Source organism: Glycine max, chromosome 5 (assembly GCF_000004515.6).
Source record: "Glycine max cultivar Williams 82 chromosome 5, Glycine_max_v4.0, whole genome shotgun sequence".
Classification (NCBI taxonomy): Eukaryota; Viridiplantae; Streptophyta; class Magnoliopsida; order Fabales; family Fabaceae; genus Glycine; species Glycine max.
In genome coordinates this window covers 3,661,675-3,681,960 of record NC_038241.2, presented here as the reverse complement: position 1 = coordinate 3,681,960, position 20,286 = coordinate 3,661,675, and the positions used below count along the sequence as shown (strand labels likewise).

Sequence of the window (20,286 nt, the reverse complement as noted above, 5' to 3'; positions counted from 1 at the left end):
AGTTCAATTATGTGGTGTGCTTGAGACTCATTGGTGAAGATTTTTCTAGTGTTTATTCCCCTCAAATTTACCAACAAAAACCTTATCATGGTTAACTATTACTAATATTTACTATTTAGCAGCTTACACTAGTTCTCAAACTATCCCACATCACTATTTTTTTGTCTAAGTCCTTTGACATTGATCTCTTATTACCAGTTAAACATCTTCATGCAAAGCCATTTCTCGAAATAGATATATATTATTCCAGAAAGACATCTACGGAAAAGAAAAGAGCATTCCAAGTAGTGTACCCCTTCGAGGGAAAAAAATATAATGGATAATTAAATATTAAAGGGCGTATGGGAGTGTACTTAGCATAAATGGATGTGTATATAGCAATTGCCTTTTTTTAGTATATCTACAATAAATTGTGAACCTGGACCGTCACCCTCGCAAGGTCAGCCCAACATTGGTCACTCTTTTCATTAGCATCTGCCTTGATTGCACACATTATATATATATATATATATATAATGAATGTAACTGAAAAGTGGGCCTTTGTACCGCAACAGTAGTAACTAGTAATTTGAAATTATAATTTACCCAAAAATATAATTAACAATTAATTTTTTTGGAATAATTTTGTCACGTAACTCTTTTTTCTCTGCTTTAGTTTTCCCTTCATCTCCACATTTAGAGACCAAGAGTATTAATCAGATTCATCGTCTCCTCTTGCAAATTGACTTCCCATGCAAACAGGTTACGTCTGCGGTGCAGATTACATCATTCACTGACCATGCTGTCATTTTTTTATGACTTTTATGTGTTGATATTTTCTTTGGTGTTCTAATATGTTATTTAATTATAAAGGAAACTCATATAGTTATTTAACTGTGAAGACAATAAAAAAGTACATATTAAAATGACATCATGAGAAGACATATGAAATATTCTATGTCATTAATTTTTCAATGTTCTATCTATATTAATATATAAAATATAAATTTGAATGCATATTAATGTTATATATTATATTTGTAACATTCTTTCTTTTTCTAATTTTTTTATTGCGAGAAAATGAAATTAGTATTTTAGTAATTGTTGTTGTTGTTAGATTTTCCTACAATCTTAATAGATTTTATGTCAAAAAAGACAATTTGAAAGGTATATTGACTTACAAAGACATTTTTGTAGCTTCCTATAATATTAATATTTTAATTATTATTAGCTTCATTTGCGTTTGCAATAATTAATTCAGTTTACATTTTTAGTAAAACAAAAGTATTTGAAAAAGTTTTATTTATTAATTTTGGAAATGTTTGTGTTTGTGTGAGCAGGCATATGTCTACAAAATCTTACAAACGTAAATAAATTATTATTTACCTTTTTTCTTAAGATCTTAAGTGGGCCACCTAAGTTCCTTCAACAAAAAAAGTGGCCCCCTAAGTCCTTAAATTTTGTCATCTTTTCTCCTCTTTTATTTTCCTTATTATTTTATTTATTTATTTATTTCGTTTGATAATTGTTATTTCCACTCTCCTTTTTTCTAATACACTCCCCATTCAAATTTGCTTTCTCAAAATACCCTCATTCCGGAACTACCTTCTTTCCAGAACCTACTTTCCGGAAGGCTATTCTTATGATTTTATTATTCTCCCACCTAAAGCAAACTCTGATGACTTACATCGCAGAGCATGAAAAGGAAGAAGATCGCAACAAGTGTGGCTACAAAAACTTAGTGCCAGCATAACAATTGTTGTTGGTGCATTCACAAACCAACATACACAGTGACAAATCTATATCAATGCCAAACTTGATGACTTCATTCCACTCAGATTCACAATATTTCCTTCACGAGCCAGCACTGTATGCCATATTATCGATAATGATTCATTTGAAGTCTGACTCCAGCAGAGAAAACATACCTGCCTTCGCAAGCCAGCACACATGATTATTTGGCCTGATGCAATGCCAATGTTGGTTGCTGCATCCAATCATAAAAAGAGGTTGAAAAACACAGCTCCTTTTCTTTTATCCACATCCAGGCAAAATCATCAAATTGGGTCCCTTTTACAAATTAATTATCAAAATGGGTCTGTTTCATTTTTATTTACCAAGGGGGTCTGTTATTTTACTACAAAGCGCCTACCTGAGGAGCGCGTTCCACCAGAACGCGACACGTGGCTTGACTGGACAGGACGATGTGACAGGGGTGGTCGTGTCTGCCTGCCAGGCGCTACCAGTAGTGCCTCCCTGCCAGGCGCTACCAGTAGTGGTAGGGAGCCAGGCGCGACCACTAGTGGTAGCCTAGCAGGCACTTCCACTAGTGGTGGGGCCCCTGGCACGTCCCTGTTCCCTATAAAATCATCTGTCCTCCGTTTCATTTTCACACAAAAATCTTGAAGCTGATTTGGAAACCTTGAAGCTGAGTTGAAACGTGTTGAAGCACTTTATACCGGTTAGAAATTTTGTTCAAAACTAGTAAATATTTTTTATCTTCAATACATTATAGTATTAATTAATATTTATTTTGTTGATGATAATAATGATTATATTTTGTAGGTGCATAAACAAATTGACACGAACTATAAAATGAAATAGTAATTTTGTTTATATTTTTTGTGTGATAATTAGTAATTTTTGGTAACTTAATAAGACTCATCCCAGTCGAATGATTTTTGGCAACAAAATCATCATCACAAATTTGATAATACGATCCTGGCGAATGATTTTGCATGTGTTTCAGCCATGACGGAAGAACGGCATAAGACTCATCTCAGTCGCCATATTCAATTGTTATTGCCTTTTGCTTTGCCTTCCACGCTTTCCTGTACGAAATGTTGTAATTAAACATTCCATTGATCCTCTCTTGAATCAAAGAAATCTTGAGTGACGGATCTTCTTTGATCATCCCTATAAAAATAAGTATGAAAAATTATTGTACACCACAACAACAAACACAAAAAAAGGATAAATAACAATGAAAATTTATAATCATACCTAGTACACAAGTGGCAATCAAATCAGAATCCAATTTATCATGGTCTTGAGTTATACTCATATTCAAGCAACTGTATGGTCCTCCCCATTGCGTAACTTTCCATGTATCAGTTTTTTTTTATAAAATTGCCCTCATATAAAAAGGGCATAGGATGTCATCGCTTCTATTTCCACAACAGACGACATATTTCTGCGATTTAGATTCAACAACTTTGAAACTTTGATGCACTTTCATTACATATTGTTGTAATGCATTTTTTACTGCGCTTTTGGTATCAAATTCCATACCAACACATAATTCTATGACAGACATTTCTTGTTGTTGTTCAAAACTTTGAATCATTGTTTCAACATCTTCATCGTCACAAATTTGCAGTGCAATATATTTACCTGCAACTAAAAATCTACAAGTGATAGTAGATATACTTTCATGTTTTTGTAATTTTACCTTGTTGTGTATCCTTTTTTTTAAACTCTCAAAACTAATACCACACTTTATTTGAATAGCTTTTTTAGGGCCTTCGAATGTGATATCATCATCAGTTTCGTACATCTTACCATTTAAATAGATGAGTGTAATAATTGAATTCATTTTTCAAAAATATACCTACAATAAATAATTAATGTCGTCAACAAACAATAATATAAAAAATATATTAACATAACATAAATTATTAACCTAAAATAAATTAACAACAACAAATTACTCTAAATAAATGAAATTACTGTCACAACAATTTCCTACACACTCATAACGCAAAACAATCGGCATTTATTTTTAATGTCTATGTATAAATTTTGGCTATTAAAAAAATATACCAACAACATCAATAATTATGAGCTTAACTAATAATAATAATAATGTGCTAGACATAAAAACTACTACAATAAATAATTATTGTCATCAACAAACAAATATAACATAATTATAACCAAAAAATAAATTATTAAGTTACCAAAAATTACTAATTATCACACAAAAAATATAAACAAAATTACTATTTCATTTTATAGTTCGTGTCAATTTGTTTATGCACCTACAAAATATAATCATTATTATCATCAACAAAATAAATATTAATTAATGCTATAATGTATTGAAGATAAAAAATATTTACTAGTTTTGAACAAAATTTCTAATCGGTATAAAGCGCTTCAACACGTTTCAACTCAACTTCAAGGTTTCCAAATCAGCTTCAAGATTTTTGTGTGAAAATGTAACGGAGGGCAGATGGTTTTATACAAGGACGTGTCAGGGGCCCACCACTAGTGGAAGTGTCTGCCAGGCTACCACTAGTGGTCGCGCCTGGGGCCCTACCACTACTGGTAGCGCCTGGCAGGGAGGCACTACTGGTAGCGCCTGGCAGGGAGGCACTACTGGTAGCGCCTGGCAGGCAGGCACGACCACCCCTGTCACATCGTCCTGTCCAGTCAAGCCACGTGTCGCGTTCTGGTGGAACGCGCTCCTCAGATAGGCGCTTTGTAGTAAAATAACAGACCCCCTTGGTAAATAAAAATGAAATAGACCCATTTTGGTAATTAATTTGTAAAAGGGACCCAATTTGATGATTTTGCCTCCACATCCAAGTATTAAATAATGTAAAGAATAAAATTTTAGATGCAGTTTTTTTAAACTATTTTTGATATTGTTTTTAAATTAAAATGAAAAATTTAATCTATATATATATATATATATATATATATATTAGTTTTTAATAAAAATCTTTATAAAGTAGATTAATTACCAAAGTAAAATTTTAATTTTAATAACAAAAAATACTTTGAAAACTATATTTTTTAGATTGTGGCACGTGTACAAAGAAAATTATTATCATATTGATATTCATCCAAGGTATCAATTAAACCCTAAGGTTTGACACAGTGATGTATGGTCCCGTTGCATTCATATGAGAAAAAAAAAATGATTTATTTAACGAGAGAACTTGTACATGATGCCCATTGTGTATGAAATTTTCTTAGGACAACGGTAGTTACGCACCGCGAGCAGAATTTGTTTCTAACTCAGTGGGTTGGGAGACATACATGATTTTTGACCTAAGATAAAAAAAATATACCAATTACAACCACACAAAAACAATAAGTCGACTCAAGTTGCCCACGATTGTCTCAATTATCAGTCTCACACGCCCTTGCTTCTTAATATTATCATGACACACGCTATTTTGATGTGTTCACTTCTCCTCTTTTGTGACAGTTTTTACTATAAATTTTTTTTTTTATTGTGATTCAGATTACCAAAGTTTTTTTAAAAAGTGTTTAAGGTAGCTAGTACTTTGTAGATTATTTTTTTAACTTTGTTTTCTGTAAAAAAAATCCAATTCATGTTACTAAGATGTTTGAGGATATTGGGAGCATAAACATGTGGAGAATCCATTCTCCTTTTATTGTTAGGAGTGTAAATATACTGCATTGGAACTAATTTTTTTATGAGGAGGAAATAAACTACATTGGAAATTAAAGGATGAAGAAGCCCTAACATCATAGCAAGTGATTGAAAGGGAATAAAGGGAACGCAATGAAAGAAAGGAGTGTAATGAAAGAGAGAGAGAGAGAGTGTGTTGTTGCTATGAAATGAGGAGTGTGGGAGAGAGAGGGAAATGTTTGAAAGGGAAAGAATATTTAAGTAAATTGACGTATGAAAATGAGAAAAAAAGAAGTGTATTTAAAAAATAGATAGGTGTACATAGCAAAAGCTAATCTGAAAGACTTTTATTTTTTTTCCTTTCAAATCTGATTATTCCCTGGCTACTAAACCCCAAACAAATCAACAAAAGGCAATCTAGTCCAACACAATTGAATGACTTAGCAGCCTCAAGCAACACTAACCGTTAGATGAAGGCATAATGGTGAGGATGTATGGGTTGATTGTATATATTTGTACTGTATTAATTTTGGCTTTAGATTGTATGGTTTGAATGAGTTCCTAAAATGATCAGAATGCCCTAGAATAATTAATAAGCGAAAGATTTAAACCAAACCATGTTCTTGAAATCAATAAGTCAATAACTACATGCTTCCTGCAGACACACGTATATGATTCACCATATACTATTAACCCTAATCTTATACTTTCTCGATCATTTAATCTTGTACTCCGGCTTTATTGGAATACTTATATATAGACTTTAAGCTAGATAGTCTGGCTATGGAATTGGAAAATATTACACATCCAATTTCACTCAGCCATCAGCATCTGGCTTCTGCACGTTAATCTTTCCTCCTTTGTCTGTTGCTTATGCATTACTCTTTTCTGTTTACAATTTCTAATTTTGTGTCGTCCGACACCAAAATTGGTTGATAATGATTGGCCATATGAAAGAAACGTATATTGTGAAGTTCTAATGCCCATGGAATTTGAGTGTGTGGCTGTGTGGTATGACTTAATTGGGATAAGTGCTATATTTTTTTTTTGTTTGTTCTTTAAATATATCTTTTAAACAATATAACATCATTCCTGAAAATCATTTTTAAACAACTAAAATTAAAAATATTCTGCTGAAAAAAATATTTATTAAAATTTTATATTTTAATATAATAATTTGTCTATTTTTCGTTATTTAAAATTCATCTTAAAAACGGACTTTAATTAAACTCTTCAAAATATAGAAAGCATGACTATTCTATTGTAAAATACGAATTAATATTATGTTGAACAAACATGACCATGTCAAAATATTAATTAATTTTTTTTATACAAGTAGTTGCTTTATTTACTATTGATGTCATATATACTGTAATAAACTAAAGATTGATTAAAATTACTTTAAAAATAACTTGTTACATGTAAGATTACCGTATAAAATTAATGTTATATTCTTTTCTTAATCTTATTAATTTTAATTTTATAAAATTAAAATATGTGAAAACAAGATGGAAGCAGAACTAAATTTCTTACTAATATTTTTTATTTTATATTTAAATTGGAATAATTTTGTAGGTCAAATAATATTTATTTAATCTAAAATGGGTATGAAAGTATTCTTTCATTTTATAATAAGTAATAAAATTAGTAAAATTAATATATTATTCAAAATATATAATGCTAAAAAATTACAAAATTCATAATATATTTGCACACAATAAATTATGGTAATTGAAATCATCAGCCTGTCCTGATTTTTAATAAATTAAAATTATATCTTAATGTAATGAAGCCATAAATATCACAATTCGGTTCTGTGGTCCTATTTGAATTTTTATTCCTTTAATTTCTCTTTATAATTTTCTACAAAAACATTTAATGACATGTGCGTAAGTCATGTTGAAGTAAATGTAATTGGTTCCTGACACCGAAAAATTAAGAAAATACAATTGCTAATTAACTTAATTCATCTTAGAATCTAACTATATCAACTAATTAAAGATATGTTTGAAGCTTATAAAGTTGTCGGATCTTGATGGTATGCTACTAATATCACTTACAACTTTTATATATACACACACACACGAACCTTTGCAAGATTTTGTTATGACATATGCAGGGTTTCTGGCTATAATTAGTTTGAAACTTAACTCATCCCAATAAAATGAATATTGAACGATTGCTTGAAGCTTCGTCAGCTCTCATGCTGGGAAGCATTGGCGGACCTATATTATGTTCAGCATGTACTTTTATCCTCTCATTTTTTTAATTCATGTTAATTTTTTTCTATAAAAAAGTATTAAGTAAAATCTTATATTTTTGTATTTTATTTCTTTTATATCTATATATTTGAATCCCTAATTTCAATTTATATAATTTGCTCTGACTCAGAGTCCTGTGTGAAGTAAGTAACAATGACTCAACGAACCTTCAATTGGGCTGCTTTTAAAAAGAGAAAGCGCAGGCCATGCATAAACAGTTTCATCTGCCTTCATATCAATCTTTTTGACCCGTGAATTTGTTAATTAATAATCCACCTTATCTTGTCACATTTAGCTTTGCAAATAAGTTTGACACATTCAAGTCCATATATGCAATATATGTTAAAAACATTTCTTAATAATAAATGTGAGTGAACTATAGCTTAAAGCTTCGTAGCTGTCATGCTGAAGCAAGAATCAATCTTCAAATGCTGCAGGCCATGCATAAACAATTTTATTTGCTCTCGTAATTCTTTTTGTCTCGTAATTTTTTTTAGTTAATTAATGGTCCATTTAAAACTTTACAGCCGAAAGAAGAAATAAAGGTTAATATTAAGTCATTGATCTTGAAACAAGAGAAGAACATTCCAAAGAACAAGGGAAATGAAAGTAGACTGGGCAGACCCTACCATTTAATAAACTTAACAAAAGAGACGAAAAACCATTAAAGATTGAATGGCTTTCTAAAAGTATTGTTTTTTTTTAATTAATTTTCACAAAAAACACTACACTATATTATACTAATAAACATCTGTTTTGGTTTTGTAATAGCTTCCACTTTTGAAGGTTCTTATTTCACTAGCTAGCTCACTCCTGACTGGGTTAATTTGGGATATATACCATTTATTGGATTTTTTTCCCCGTTTCGTTTAATATTCGAAATTCAATTATTGTCCTAAAGTATCTCGATTCTAACACCTTGCTTTGTTCTTTAAATAAAATAGTCAACATATATATATATATATATATATATATATATATATATATATATATATATATATATATATATATATATATATATATATATATATATATATATATATATATAAAGAGTTTATGTGGTAACTCCAATAATTTAGAGGTTTTGATAGGTTAATTTTTTAATTAATCAATTAAATTATATTTCATCTTTTCATTAATTAGTTTTTTCCAAAGAATATTATTTTTAAAACTTTAAAATTATAACCTTTTAAAATTAAAAAATATGATTAAAGATAATTTTAGAAGTTTGAATCCTAATATCTTTTTAGTTATTTGTAACATTTTTTATTAAAAAATCTTTTGGAGTTTAGGATTTAAAAATTTCTTATATCTTAAGCATATGTTTTATAATAAGTATTGAAAGTAACTAAAAATATTTTAGGATTAAGACTTTTAAAGTTATTTTTAATCATATTTTTAATTTTAAAATTTAAAAAAAAATAATCAAGTATTAGTTTAAAAGATAAAAAAATAATTAATGAAAAAATCACATATAATTTAATTGATTAAAAAATCAAGAGTATCAAAATCTCTCAAATTATTGGAATATCATAGAAACTCGTGAACGTGCCAGAACCAGCGTGCCCCGGAGATTCATTTGCAAACCATCCGTGTTGCATTTGATGGTGCCAAGCTTGGGGGGAAGCCATTGAACCTCCTTGATGAGAGAAGCTATCGGAGGGTGAAACTCCAGAGAGTTGATCTCATAATGTAGAGTTCTAAGCAAAGCTAGATTTGTTTTAGACTATTTAATTATTCAATTATGCTTAATTATATCGTATAGGGTCCTTCAAAAAAAAAAAATTATATCGTATATGGTAACATACATAGTTTTCTGTATGATGGGACATGCTCTCGCTAGCTCCTACGATAGCAAATTTTTTTTTCTTTTGCTGAATATTAAGATAGCAAATTATTACAGATTAGATCTGTTTACTCTGGGTAAATGTTTAAATAAGGTTATAAGTTAATTTCAAGTGCTTTTCATAATTATTAGCTTTTGAAACTAAATCCCATTATTAGAAACTGCCCTGATTTATGTGATATGGGAATTAAGTTTCACGGAACTCATTGATTATATACATGTGCGTGCGTGTTACATTTGAAATTAGATAAAGTGGCATAATACATGTCCCAAACAATACTATAATAATTATATTATTATTATTATTATTAATATAGTGTATAGGTTGAGTTGGGTTACATTAATTAGGTTAGAAACTTATTAATCGGATATTCAATTCAATTTTATTTGGATAACAAAAATAAATCCAATGGAACTTAACACAATGATCCAATTCAATCTACTCAAATATAGTTGGGTTAGATTTAGTTGATCATGTTTTTAGGTAAATTATTTCTTGCTTGCAACAATGAATTATGTAGTGTCCAACTTTGGGAGCTTAGTGTTTTGTGGAACATTTGGTGCCTATTTTTTTTTCTTATCTATATTAATGATTAATATGCGAGTAATTTGAATTCATGGTATTTTTCTCTCTTTCTTTTTTGTTGGATCATCAAGCCAACCTTATCTTTATTTATTTAACTATTAGAATTGAAATATGAAAATGTAACTTATTTGTCATTATTTTTATAACTATTTGATAATTGTATTGAATTTTTCTAAAAAAAACATTAAGATCGAAAATAACCGTTTAAAAAAATATATGTATCTATTTTTGTTAGGTCACGTTTAGTCATTTACAACAAATATTACTTTAAAACTATTCAAAAACATAAAAAATTAAAATAAAATTTCCAAAACATGAAACTAAACTAAAACTAAACCACAAAAGATCAAATATTTATTTTAGTTTAAACATTTTCATGTATTTATGTTTTTCCTGTTATCTGTCGCTTTTTATAACATCACATATCACTATCATACAATCATATCTTGATATTCATTATTCTATAATAATCATTTATCTTCTCTTAAGTTCTCTGTAAGCTTAACAATAATTATTTGGATTAAAGAAGAACATGATCACTAGCACTAGAAGTCTACCGATTTAAGTTTCTTCAATTGACTTGCTGTGTGTTATTCTTCACGAAAATGGAATCTAACAAATTTCGAAAAAGATAATCACAAAAAAAAATACATAAAGCATTGTAAAACAACAAAAGCAAAGTGACTAAAGGTGCTTGCGATCTTTAAATGGAAAAGGATACCACATCAACCAATGATGTGTAACCCTGCATAGAATAATTTCTCTTCTGAAACGCCATAAGACGAAATGGTATGTTTTTGGACACGCACACACCGCACTTCATTATTAAATTAAAGGATAAATGACCTTTTTCTTCTTGATTATTTTTTCTTTTATCTTTTAAAAAAATTATTTTAATTCTTTAACTTTTTAAACTGATTCAAAATTATTTTTTGTCCGCTCAAAATCAACTGCCGTTAATATTTTAAAAATATTGACGGCTAAAAACCTAAAAAATTCACAAAATGGATTTCTCAAATTTTCCTTCTCCTTAATTTTTTTTCTCCCTTTGCAAACCCAGATCCGGATCCGCTCCAAATCCCTGGTGGATGGAACAAATCAGAGTCCACCTAGCCAGTCCCGTGGAAGAATTAATTAATTTGAATAAGTTTAAAAAGATAAAAGATTAAAATAATTTTTTTAAAAGATAAAAAATTAAACTGAAAAATAAAATAAAATTAAAGAATAAAAAGATAATTTAACCTAAATTAAATTAAAGGACACAAGCCATAATAATTTTTAAATTCTATTTTCGCTCTCTAGTCTCTACTTTTCCACACCTTCAATTAATGAACTGAAATGATTTTATTTGAGTAAATAGACAATTTAGTTCTTGAGATTGTATTCATTTTACATATTAGTGTTTTCGTTAAATTTTAAAATAACGTTGTTAGTGAGGTTAATTTTAGTGTCACGTGGACTATCCAACGTGGTACTAAAGAATAACAAAACGAATAAATAGATAATTTAGTCTTGACTTTGTACCCATGTTACATATTATACACAGTATTATAATATAGGTTTTATTTTATCAAACTTCCTCCTGCGACCAGCGTAAACTTGTGCTAAAATACCGTATAATATAATCTAGAAATGGAGGAAGTATAATTCTAGCCGTAAGTAAAACTAAAACCGTTACACTTTCGACGGGAGCGTGAGAATGACTGATCATACATCGCTGGGACGTACAATCCTGTGCGAATTTTAGGTCCCAAGCCAAAAAGCAAGCAGTTGAGAAAGGTCCCATCTTATGCGACAAAAGAATCAAACCCATATACTATCCAACCAAACAGTTACTGCTTATTCCTAGTGCAATAAATGGAACCCCATTTTGCTTCCTTACTTAGCTGTATCATCACCCCCCTCAATCATTTTATTTGCCCTCACCCTAAAAAAAACTCACCAAATCTTAGAGGTTGTAGTTTTAAGCAAGTGTCACAAAAATTAGGTGCACTAGTAAGGAGTAACCTAGTTAGAGGTTAATGATGCACAATTACACACAAAGAACGAAAATGAAAGTTAAGATGTGGACTATATGTACCTGTCGGCGTTTGGCATCCACATCTTAAAAGGTCCTTGTTTATATCAACAAAATAAAATTAAAATTAAAAAAGATTTTATTTATGTGTAATTTTACATAAAGCTGTCGTACGCCAAAGCTGGCTTTGGCCTTTTAACTGCTAGAATTCTCTCTCATGTGCCCCTGCTATCATCTAGCTCGTGCCTAGATTCCCAATGGACGCACTTGTCAAATAATTTGAGTATAATATTCAAGATCCCCAGCATCATCACGAGGGCATGCAGTATATCTGTAATTCTGTATATCACTGAATCGCCAAGTGTCAACCAAAATCCAAAATTCAATTCATTCTTGTTCTACAAGTCCCCTCTTGTCACGCGACATCACGTGCCAGCTTGTATGTTTTTTAGTACTTGGAAAAAAAGGAAAGTGGAATTAAGCCTTAGTTAATAAATGGGATTCAAATTAGTTTAAAGATGAATGGATATATAAGGTTCTTGCACGTTCAGGATGATTTTGATTAGTATGGTCAATACTCATGGGTAAGTACCAAATTTTGAGCGATACTATTGATTTTAAATAATACGAGGTTCTCATGACAAATGGACGGTGTCATAGATCGCATCATGTATGAACAAATTTTGCAAAATGGAGCAGGTTTTGTATTCATTTCATGAGAAATGAGAATCCCCTCATGGTGTGATTTTTTTTTATTTTTTATGTCTGGTTCAGATCCAAAGTTAATTATGCTTGACAGGTTAAATTAGAGCAGAAACTGAATCACAAGAGTGCAACACCCAAGTCCACCCCAAAAATATATTTTGTAAATAAAAATTCAAATCTGATTGAGATCCATAGCAGATACAGACCCTTTATTCGAAAGTTTCATTTTCCTTTCAATGTTCTGCTACAAAATTTCACTGTTTTTCAAAATCGGGGAAAAGATGATTTTAGTAATAAATTATTTGCAATGCGGACTCTCCTTACTGTGCTGTAGCAAAAGAAGGCATAACTTTATCTTGATTAATGCACCGCTATGGCTTGGTGCCACCATTTGCCCCCTAATTCAAAATAGATGGAAAAAAAATTTAAATATGTTTTTTATTTTTAATATATATTTAAATTTTGTATTTGATTTCCAATATAAAAAATTGATAGATCCTTGACATTTGAAAACTTTTATAATAGGCCATTATCGTTAAAAGAATTCTGTTAGATGTCAATGTGATCATTAACTTGACACGTCGACCAATCACCTATGTTGTTATGTGTTCTCCAAGTCTAAGTTAAGGTTCTAGGTAAGAAATGAACTTTTTTCTTTTAAAAAAAATAATTAGCAAATACAATGAGTTTAAGGTTGATCTTCTCCTCAACAAACACGAGTCACCACCACCAACACAAACCACACTACTATCATAAACTTGTCACCACTTTGTCCCCATTCCCTTCTTCCATTCGTCTCATCCAAAACCTTAACCCTCATATTTATTCTTACTTGAGTGAACAGAGTATCATAGAGAGTCATGAGATTGTTTTGTCTGACAGCAGCACAACCCATGCCATTAAGTTCAAGTTGGGGTTTCTGATGGTCGACGAAGTTGTTGTTGATCAATTTGCAGTATCATAGTCTTTAGTGGTCAATATTGACAGCCTGGAGGAGACGAGAATAATTTTGTTTCCAATGGAGTTGAGCTTTTAATATGCTCATAGAGAATCCCTAATTTTCCATCGCTAACCTTCCCTTTTCACGAGTGACCATCGTAGTGTCAACCTCATGACTTTGGTAAAGGTGCAGTGGTCTGCCATTGAATATGGTGGTAGCAATGAGAACAACCACGAGCAGTGGCAATAGCCAAACCTTCAAGTCGTGTCGCCACTTGAAACCCCTAACTAGCCATGAAAGCATTATGTCGTGCGTCAAGTTCTCCCACGACAAAATCCGTTAAGCCACCCCAACCCTCCTCAACCACATTGACCACTCTGAAGGCATCTTTAATTTCCATGAGATTTGCTCTACCTCCAATGGTCGCACCCTCCACATTTGGGATGCCACCGATGCCAACAGTGTAAGATTCACAATCGCGATCACGACATTTTATGTATTTGCTAATTATTTAAAAAAAAATCATTTCTTACCTGAAATCTCAACTCAGACTTGGAGAACACATAACATCACATGTGGTCGGTTGACGTGTCAAGTTAACGATCACGTCGACATCTAACGGAACCTTTCTAATTAACGACAAAAACTTATTACAAAAGTTTTCAAATGTCAGGGACCTATCGCAAAGAAAAAAATTTATTAGAAACCAAACACAAAATTGGAATATATATTAAAAATAAAAATATATATTTAAGCAAAAAAAAAAAAAAGTACATATGATGTACCGTGTAAGTTCTATTTAACCAATGTTGGCACTAGCACTCAAGACCTCCGGCGGGAATGAAAGATATTTTTAATTTTTTTTTTTTTTTGTATAATTTGAAAGTTTTTTTTTTTTTTTTATAAAAAGTAATGGAAAAACAAATTGGTACGTGAAAGAAAAGTGAGAAATATAGTGATTTAAGAATGTCTGATGAGATTAGATAAAAATTCTGAAATATTAACTTTAACATGACGTTACGTATAAAACTCTAGAGTAATTCCTGTTTAAAGAATGAGTATCAAATCTGTCGTTATCATATGAAAACCGTATGTTTTTCTTTGGGGCCATCATTAAGATGTTACAAGATCATCAATCGCATAAGCCTAAAAGGTTTGCTCTTAAAATCTAATTAGGCTTATATTTAGATCTAACTACAAATGCCTATCAATACAAAATGGAGAGTCAGACTCAAAACTAGTTGGCCATACGCAGAATGTGTCGTAGCAGACAAAATGCGCCTGCCCATATTTTAGGATACAATTCGTCTCATCCATGTTACGAAAAAATTTAAGGGAAAATGAGAGCTTATTTTATAACAAGGTTACATCATAAGATAAACGGTTGATATTGAAACAAAATTTAGAAAGTAAGGCACTCACCCACCCAACCCATCTCTTCTCAGTTATGTTACTCATTCTCTTAAAATTTTAAAAACTGTTATAATCCTTCTCCCCAACCACTCTTGCACTCCACTTCAACATAAACAAATACTTATATACACAACCATCTAAAATTCCATTTCTCCTCGCAGAAACATCATGGCCTAGCTGTTTCTTGGATCCGGAGATTCTGGGTTATTTTAATTTGTATATAATAACTCAATTTTTTTTTATAAACACAGTAACCCACAAGACATGATTTGGTTCCTTCCCGTTGTTCCTCCCTAGGCTCAAACCTTTCTGCGTGTTCTTTCATTGGAGTTCGTAGCATAGTTGTAATGCCTGTAAATCCATGGACCCTCTTCTTCTTATGCATTTCCCTTCTTCTACTTCCATTCCATTTTTTGCTAGCTGCTGCAGTGAACCAACAAGGGGAAGCTCTTCTATCATGGAAGAGAACCCTGAATGGATCCTTGGAGGTATTGAGTAACTGGGACCCAGTTCAAGACACCCCATGTAGCTGGTATGGGGTGAGTTGCAACTTCAAGAACGAAGTAGTACAATTGGATCTGAGGTATGTGGATTTGCTTGGAAGACTCCCCACTAATTTCACCTCATTGCTTTCCTTAACCAGTTTGATCTTCACCGGAACCAACCTCACTGGTTCAATCCCGAAAGAAATAGGTGAACTTGTGGAACTCGGCTACTTGGACTTGAGTGACAATGCCTTGAGTGGTGAAATCCCAAGTGAGCTATGTTACTTGCCCAAACTCGAGGAACTCCATCTCAACTCCAACGACCTCGTGGGGTCCATTCCAGTTGCAATTGGGAACCTCACGAAGTTGCAGAAGCTTATCCTCTACGACAATCAACTCGGCGGCAAAATTCCCGGCACCATCGGGAACCTTAAGAGCCTTCAAGTGATAAGAGCAGGTGGAAACAAGAACCTGGAAGGCCTTTTACCACAAGAAATTGGCAATTGTTCCAGTTTGGTCATGTTGGGTCTTGCTGAAACTAGCCTTTCAGGTTCTCTACCTCCAACTCTTGGCCTTTTGAAGAACCTTGAAACCATTGCCATTTACACTTCCCTACTCTCAGGTGAAATACCACCTGAACTTGGGTACTGCACAGGGCTCCAAAACATATATCTTTACGAGAACTCCCTCACTGGATCCATACCAAGCAAGTTGGGAAACCTTAAGAACCTCGAAAACCTTCTCCTGTGGCAGAACAACCTAGTTGGCACCATCCCTCCAGAGATTGGAAACTGCGAGATGTTGTCAGTGATTGACGTGTCAATGAACTCACTAACCGGAAGCATACCCAAAACATTCGGGAACTTGACATCACTGCAAGAGCTTCAACTAAGTGTGAACCAGATTTCAGGGGAGATTCCTGGAGAATTGGGCAAGTGCCAGCAACTCACGCATGTGGAACTCGACAACAATCTCATCACGGGTACTATACCCTCCGAATTGGGAAACCTTGCGAATCTAACACTGTTGTTCTTATGGCACAACAAGCTGCAAGGTAGCATTCCCTCTTCGCTTTCCAATTGTCAAAACCTAGAGGCTATTGATCTGTCGCAGAATGGATTAATGGGTCCCATACCCAAGGGGATATTCCAGCTCAAGAACCTCAACAAGCTCTTGCTTCTCTCCAACAATCTCTCGGGGAAAATCCCTTCTGAGATTGGGAATTGTTCCTCCCTAATTCGATTCCGAGCCAACGACAACAACATCACCGGGAGCATTCCCTCGCAGATTGGGAATCTCAATAATTTGAATTTCCTAGACCTAGGGAACAATCGCATTTCCGGAGTTATCCCGGTGGAGATCTCCGGCTGCCGGAATCTCGCTTTTCTCGACGTACATTCCAACTTCCTCGCCGGAAACTTGCCGGAGAGTTTGAGCCGGCTTAATTCGCTTCAGTTTCTCGATGCGTCCGATAACATGATCGAAGGTACCCTAAATCCTACCCTCGGCGAACTCGCGGCACTCTCCAAGCTCGTTCTCGCGAAGAATCGAATCTCCGGCTCAATTCCGAGTCAACTCGGTTCATGCTCCAAGCTACAATTGCTGGATCTCAGCAGCAACAATATCTCCGGCGAAATCCCCAGCAGCATCGGCAACATTCCGGCGCTGGAAATCGCTCTGAATCTGAGCCTGAACCAGCTCTCCGGCGAGATCCCTCAGGAGTTTTCCAGTTTGACGAAGCTCGGCATATTGGACATATCTCACAACGTTCTCAGCGGAAACCTCCAATATCTGGCGGGCCTGCAAAATCTCGTGGTGCTGAACATCTCGTACAACAAATTCACGGGACGCATTCCGGACACGCCGTTCTTCGCGAAGCTGCCGCTGAGCGTGCTGGCGGGGAACCCAGAGCTGTGCTTCTCCGGCAACGAGTGCGGCGGCAGAGGGAAGTCGGGGCGGCGGGCGAGGATGGCGCACGTGGCGATGGTGGTTCTGCTTTGCACAGCGTTCGTGCTGCTGATGGCGGCGCTGTACGTGGTGGTGGCAGCGAAACGACGAGGGGACCGCGAAAGCGACGTGGAGGTGGATGGAAAGGACAGCAACGCGGACATGGCTCCACCTTGGGAAGTAACGCTGTACCAGAAACTCGATCTGTCTATCTCTGACGTAGCGAAATGTCTCTCTGCTGGCAACGTCATCGGCCACGGCCGATCCGGCGTCGTTTACAGGGTCGACTTGCCCGCCACGGGACTCGCCATCGCGGTCAAGAAGTTCCGTTTGTCGGAGAAATTCTCCGCGGCGGCGTTCTCGTCGGAGATTGCCACGCTGGCGCGAATCCGCCACCGGAACATCGTGCGCCTCCTGGGCTGGGGGGCCAACAGAAGAACCAAGTTACTGTTTTACGATTACTTACCGAACGGTAACTTGGATACTCTCTTACACGAGGGGTGCACAGGATTAATTGATTGGGAGACGCGGCTCAGGATAGCATTGGGCGTGGCTGAAGGTGTGGCTTACTTACACCACGATTGCGTGCCTGCTATCTTGCACCGGGATGTTAAGGCGCAGAACATTTTGTTGGGAGACAGATATGAACCCTGTTTGGCTGATTTTGGTTTCGCTCGCTTCGTCGAAGAGGATCACGCTTCCTTTTCCGTTAACCCACAGTTTGCAGGCTCCTACGGCTACATTGCTCCCGGTAAGTCAATTTTCTCTTCTGTTTTAGTAAAAAAAAATTATTCACTTAAATAAAACATACCATTATTTCTATGTTTACATGAAACCTGTTTGTCAAATTTATTAATTGACCTAAGTCACAAGTTTATCTTATAAGAGATTTTAATTTTATGATTTAGTTAAAATTGTAGTGAAACTCGGATAAAATAAGCTATACATTAATAATTTATTAATATTTGTTAGCCAAAGGAATTTAAACTTACAAAATGTTTTTTTTCTTTTAACTACTCAACCAACCTTATACTTATAAACCTTATACTTATTATTAATTTTAATGAGATGATATTTGAAATTTGAAATGTGATAGAAATTTGAAATTGAAGGTATTGTTATTATGGTGATATTGGGAGAATTTTTGTTCATGGAACATAGGGTGGGGACCGTACGGCCAGCGCTATGCTGAAGGCTTTCATTGATTTGTTGCTTTTTGGGTTTGATTAATTGTACATCTGATGTACTTGGTGACACAAGTTACAACTTACCTGCATGCATATAATAATTACACATAATCTTTCTCTTTGGACAAGCAAAAGACATGATAGTGCCGGCAGAAAAGCCAAATGATCACGAGTCACAAACGCAATGCGGCCAAACTAACATGATTAATCGTTCTTGAGCTACTTTACAGACAACAAATGTCTCTTACCTCTCTGTCTACTTCTCAACATGTGGAGGGTATAATGTAATGTTTTGTTTTTGGGTTGGAATCTTGCAGAGTATGCTTGCATGCTTAAGATCACAGAGAAGAGCGACGTGTACAGCTTTGGAGTGGTCCTACTGGAGATAATAACGGGGAAAAGGCCAGTGGATCCATCATTCCCGGATGGACAACAACATGTTATTCAGTGGGTGAGGGAGCACCTCAAGAGCAAGAAGGACCCAGTCGAGGTTCTTGATTCCAAGCTACAAGGCCATCCAGACACGCAAATACAAGAGATGCTACAAGCACTTGGTATTGCTCTCTTGTGCACAAGTAATCGTGCAGAGGATCGACCCACAATGAAAGATGTTGCTGCATTATTGAGAGAAATTCGTCACGACCCTCCAACAAGTGCTGAGCCCCACAAGCCCAAGCCCAAGCCCAAGCCCTATTCAACCGAGGCTTCTTCCTATTCCTCCTCCTCAGTCACCCCTGCTCAGTTGTTGCTCCTACAATCTAGCTCCCATTCCTCATCATCACTTGCTTATTCCTCTTCCTCAGCAGCTGGCTACCACCCTCCAAGGAACCAATCCTGAATTGAAGAATATTCAAGCCCTAGAATATATTAATTACTATATTTTCAGGATTTTAGACCATGTTAGATATTTTGATTGGTTAATTAATTAGTTAGTACAAGTCATTAACGTTAGTGTAATGTGGGAATTGTAAAGGTGCTTTTGAGTATCCCGATTGAGATAAGGTAAAATGAAATGAGTGTACAGAAGAAGCTTAATTGATTGACACGATTCCATTTTAATTACACTTGTTATGTATGTGAGGGGGGGGGCCTACATTCATATCCATATATGGCATAAAATCAAATGGGGAGCTTTCCATAAGCGGTTGCTCCCATCAATTCTTCAAAATAGGGCAATAGTGTGTCGTGTAACTCTGAAAGCCAAAGAGTAAAAGTGGGATATGTCAGTCAGGTTGAGCAGAAAGGTGGACTATCATTAGGTACTTTTTGAGCCCTCTTTCGCTTCCATTATGATTGTTGCTGATTTTGGAAAAAAAAAGTGAGAGTTGGCTTGTCTTCGTTCAACTAACTATAGGCCCGCACCATGTGAAGTAGTAGTAGTAGGAGCATTCTGCATTGCATTCAAGTCTAGAACAACACTTATGGGCAAGCAATGAACAATCACAAGCACACTTTCCACATATAACCCTTCCAATTAATTACACCGCATAGCAACTGGCTTTGCTTTAAATAGTTGACAACTCATTACCATCAT

At 34.3% G+C, this 20,286-nt stretch overlaps 1 protein-coding gene across 2 annotated transcripts; it reads left to right on the top strand.

The window, feature by feature from the left end:
• The first annotated feature begins 12,797 nt into the window (after nt 1-12,797).
• Nucleotides 12,798-19,792, top strand: LOC100305445 (receptor-like protein kinase). 2 transcript variants are annotated; one of them, NM_001248568.2, is made up of 4 exons: nt 12,798-12,843; nt 12,979-13,070; nt 15,622-18,316; nt 19,070-19,784. In NM_001248568.2, exons 1-4 carry the CDS (start codon nt 12,798-12,800, stop codon nt 19,588-19,590), a joined length of 3,354 nt encoding a protein of 1,117 aa, NP_001235497.2. In that variant the 3' UTR covers nt 19,591-19,784. The 2 variants fall into 2 exon arrangements, with proteins under 2 accessions (NP_001235497.2, XP_040871097.1); XM_041015163.1 differs by lacking the exons at nt 12,798-12,843; nt 12,979-13,070 and having other exon boundaries at nt 15,056-18,316; nt 19,070-19,792.
• Nucleotides 19,793-20,286: the final 494 nt, after the last annotated feature.

Bases quoted from the DNA above. Each gene is read 5' to 3' on its own strand.
- LOC100305445 (XM_041015163.1), top strand. From the start codon at position 15,481: ATGCCTGTAAATCCATGGACCCTCTTCTTCTTATGCATTTCCCTTCTT. The intron at 18,317-19,069 runs GTAAGTCAATTT...GGAATCTTGCAG, and splicing joins CTACGGCTACATTGCTCCCG to AGTATGCTTGCATGCTTAAG.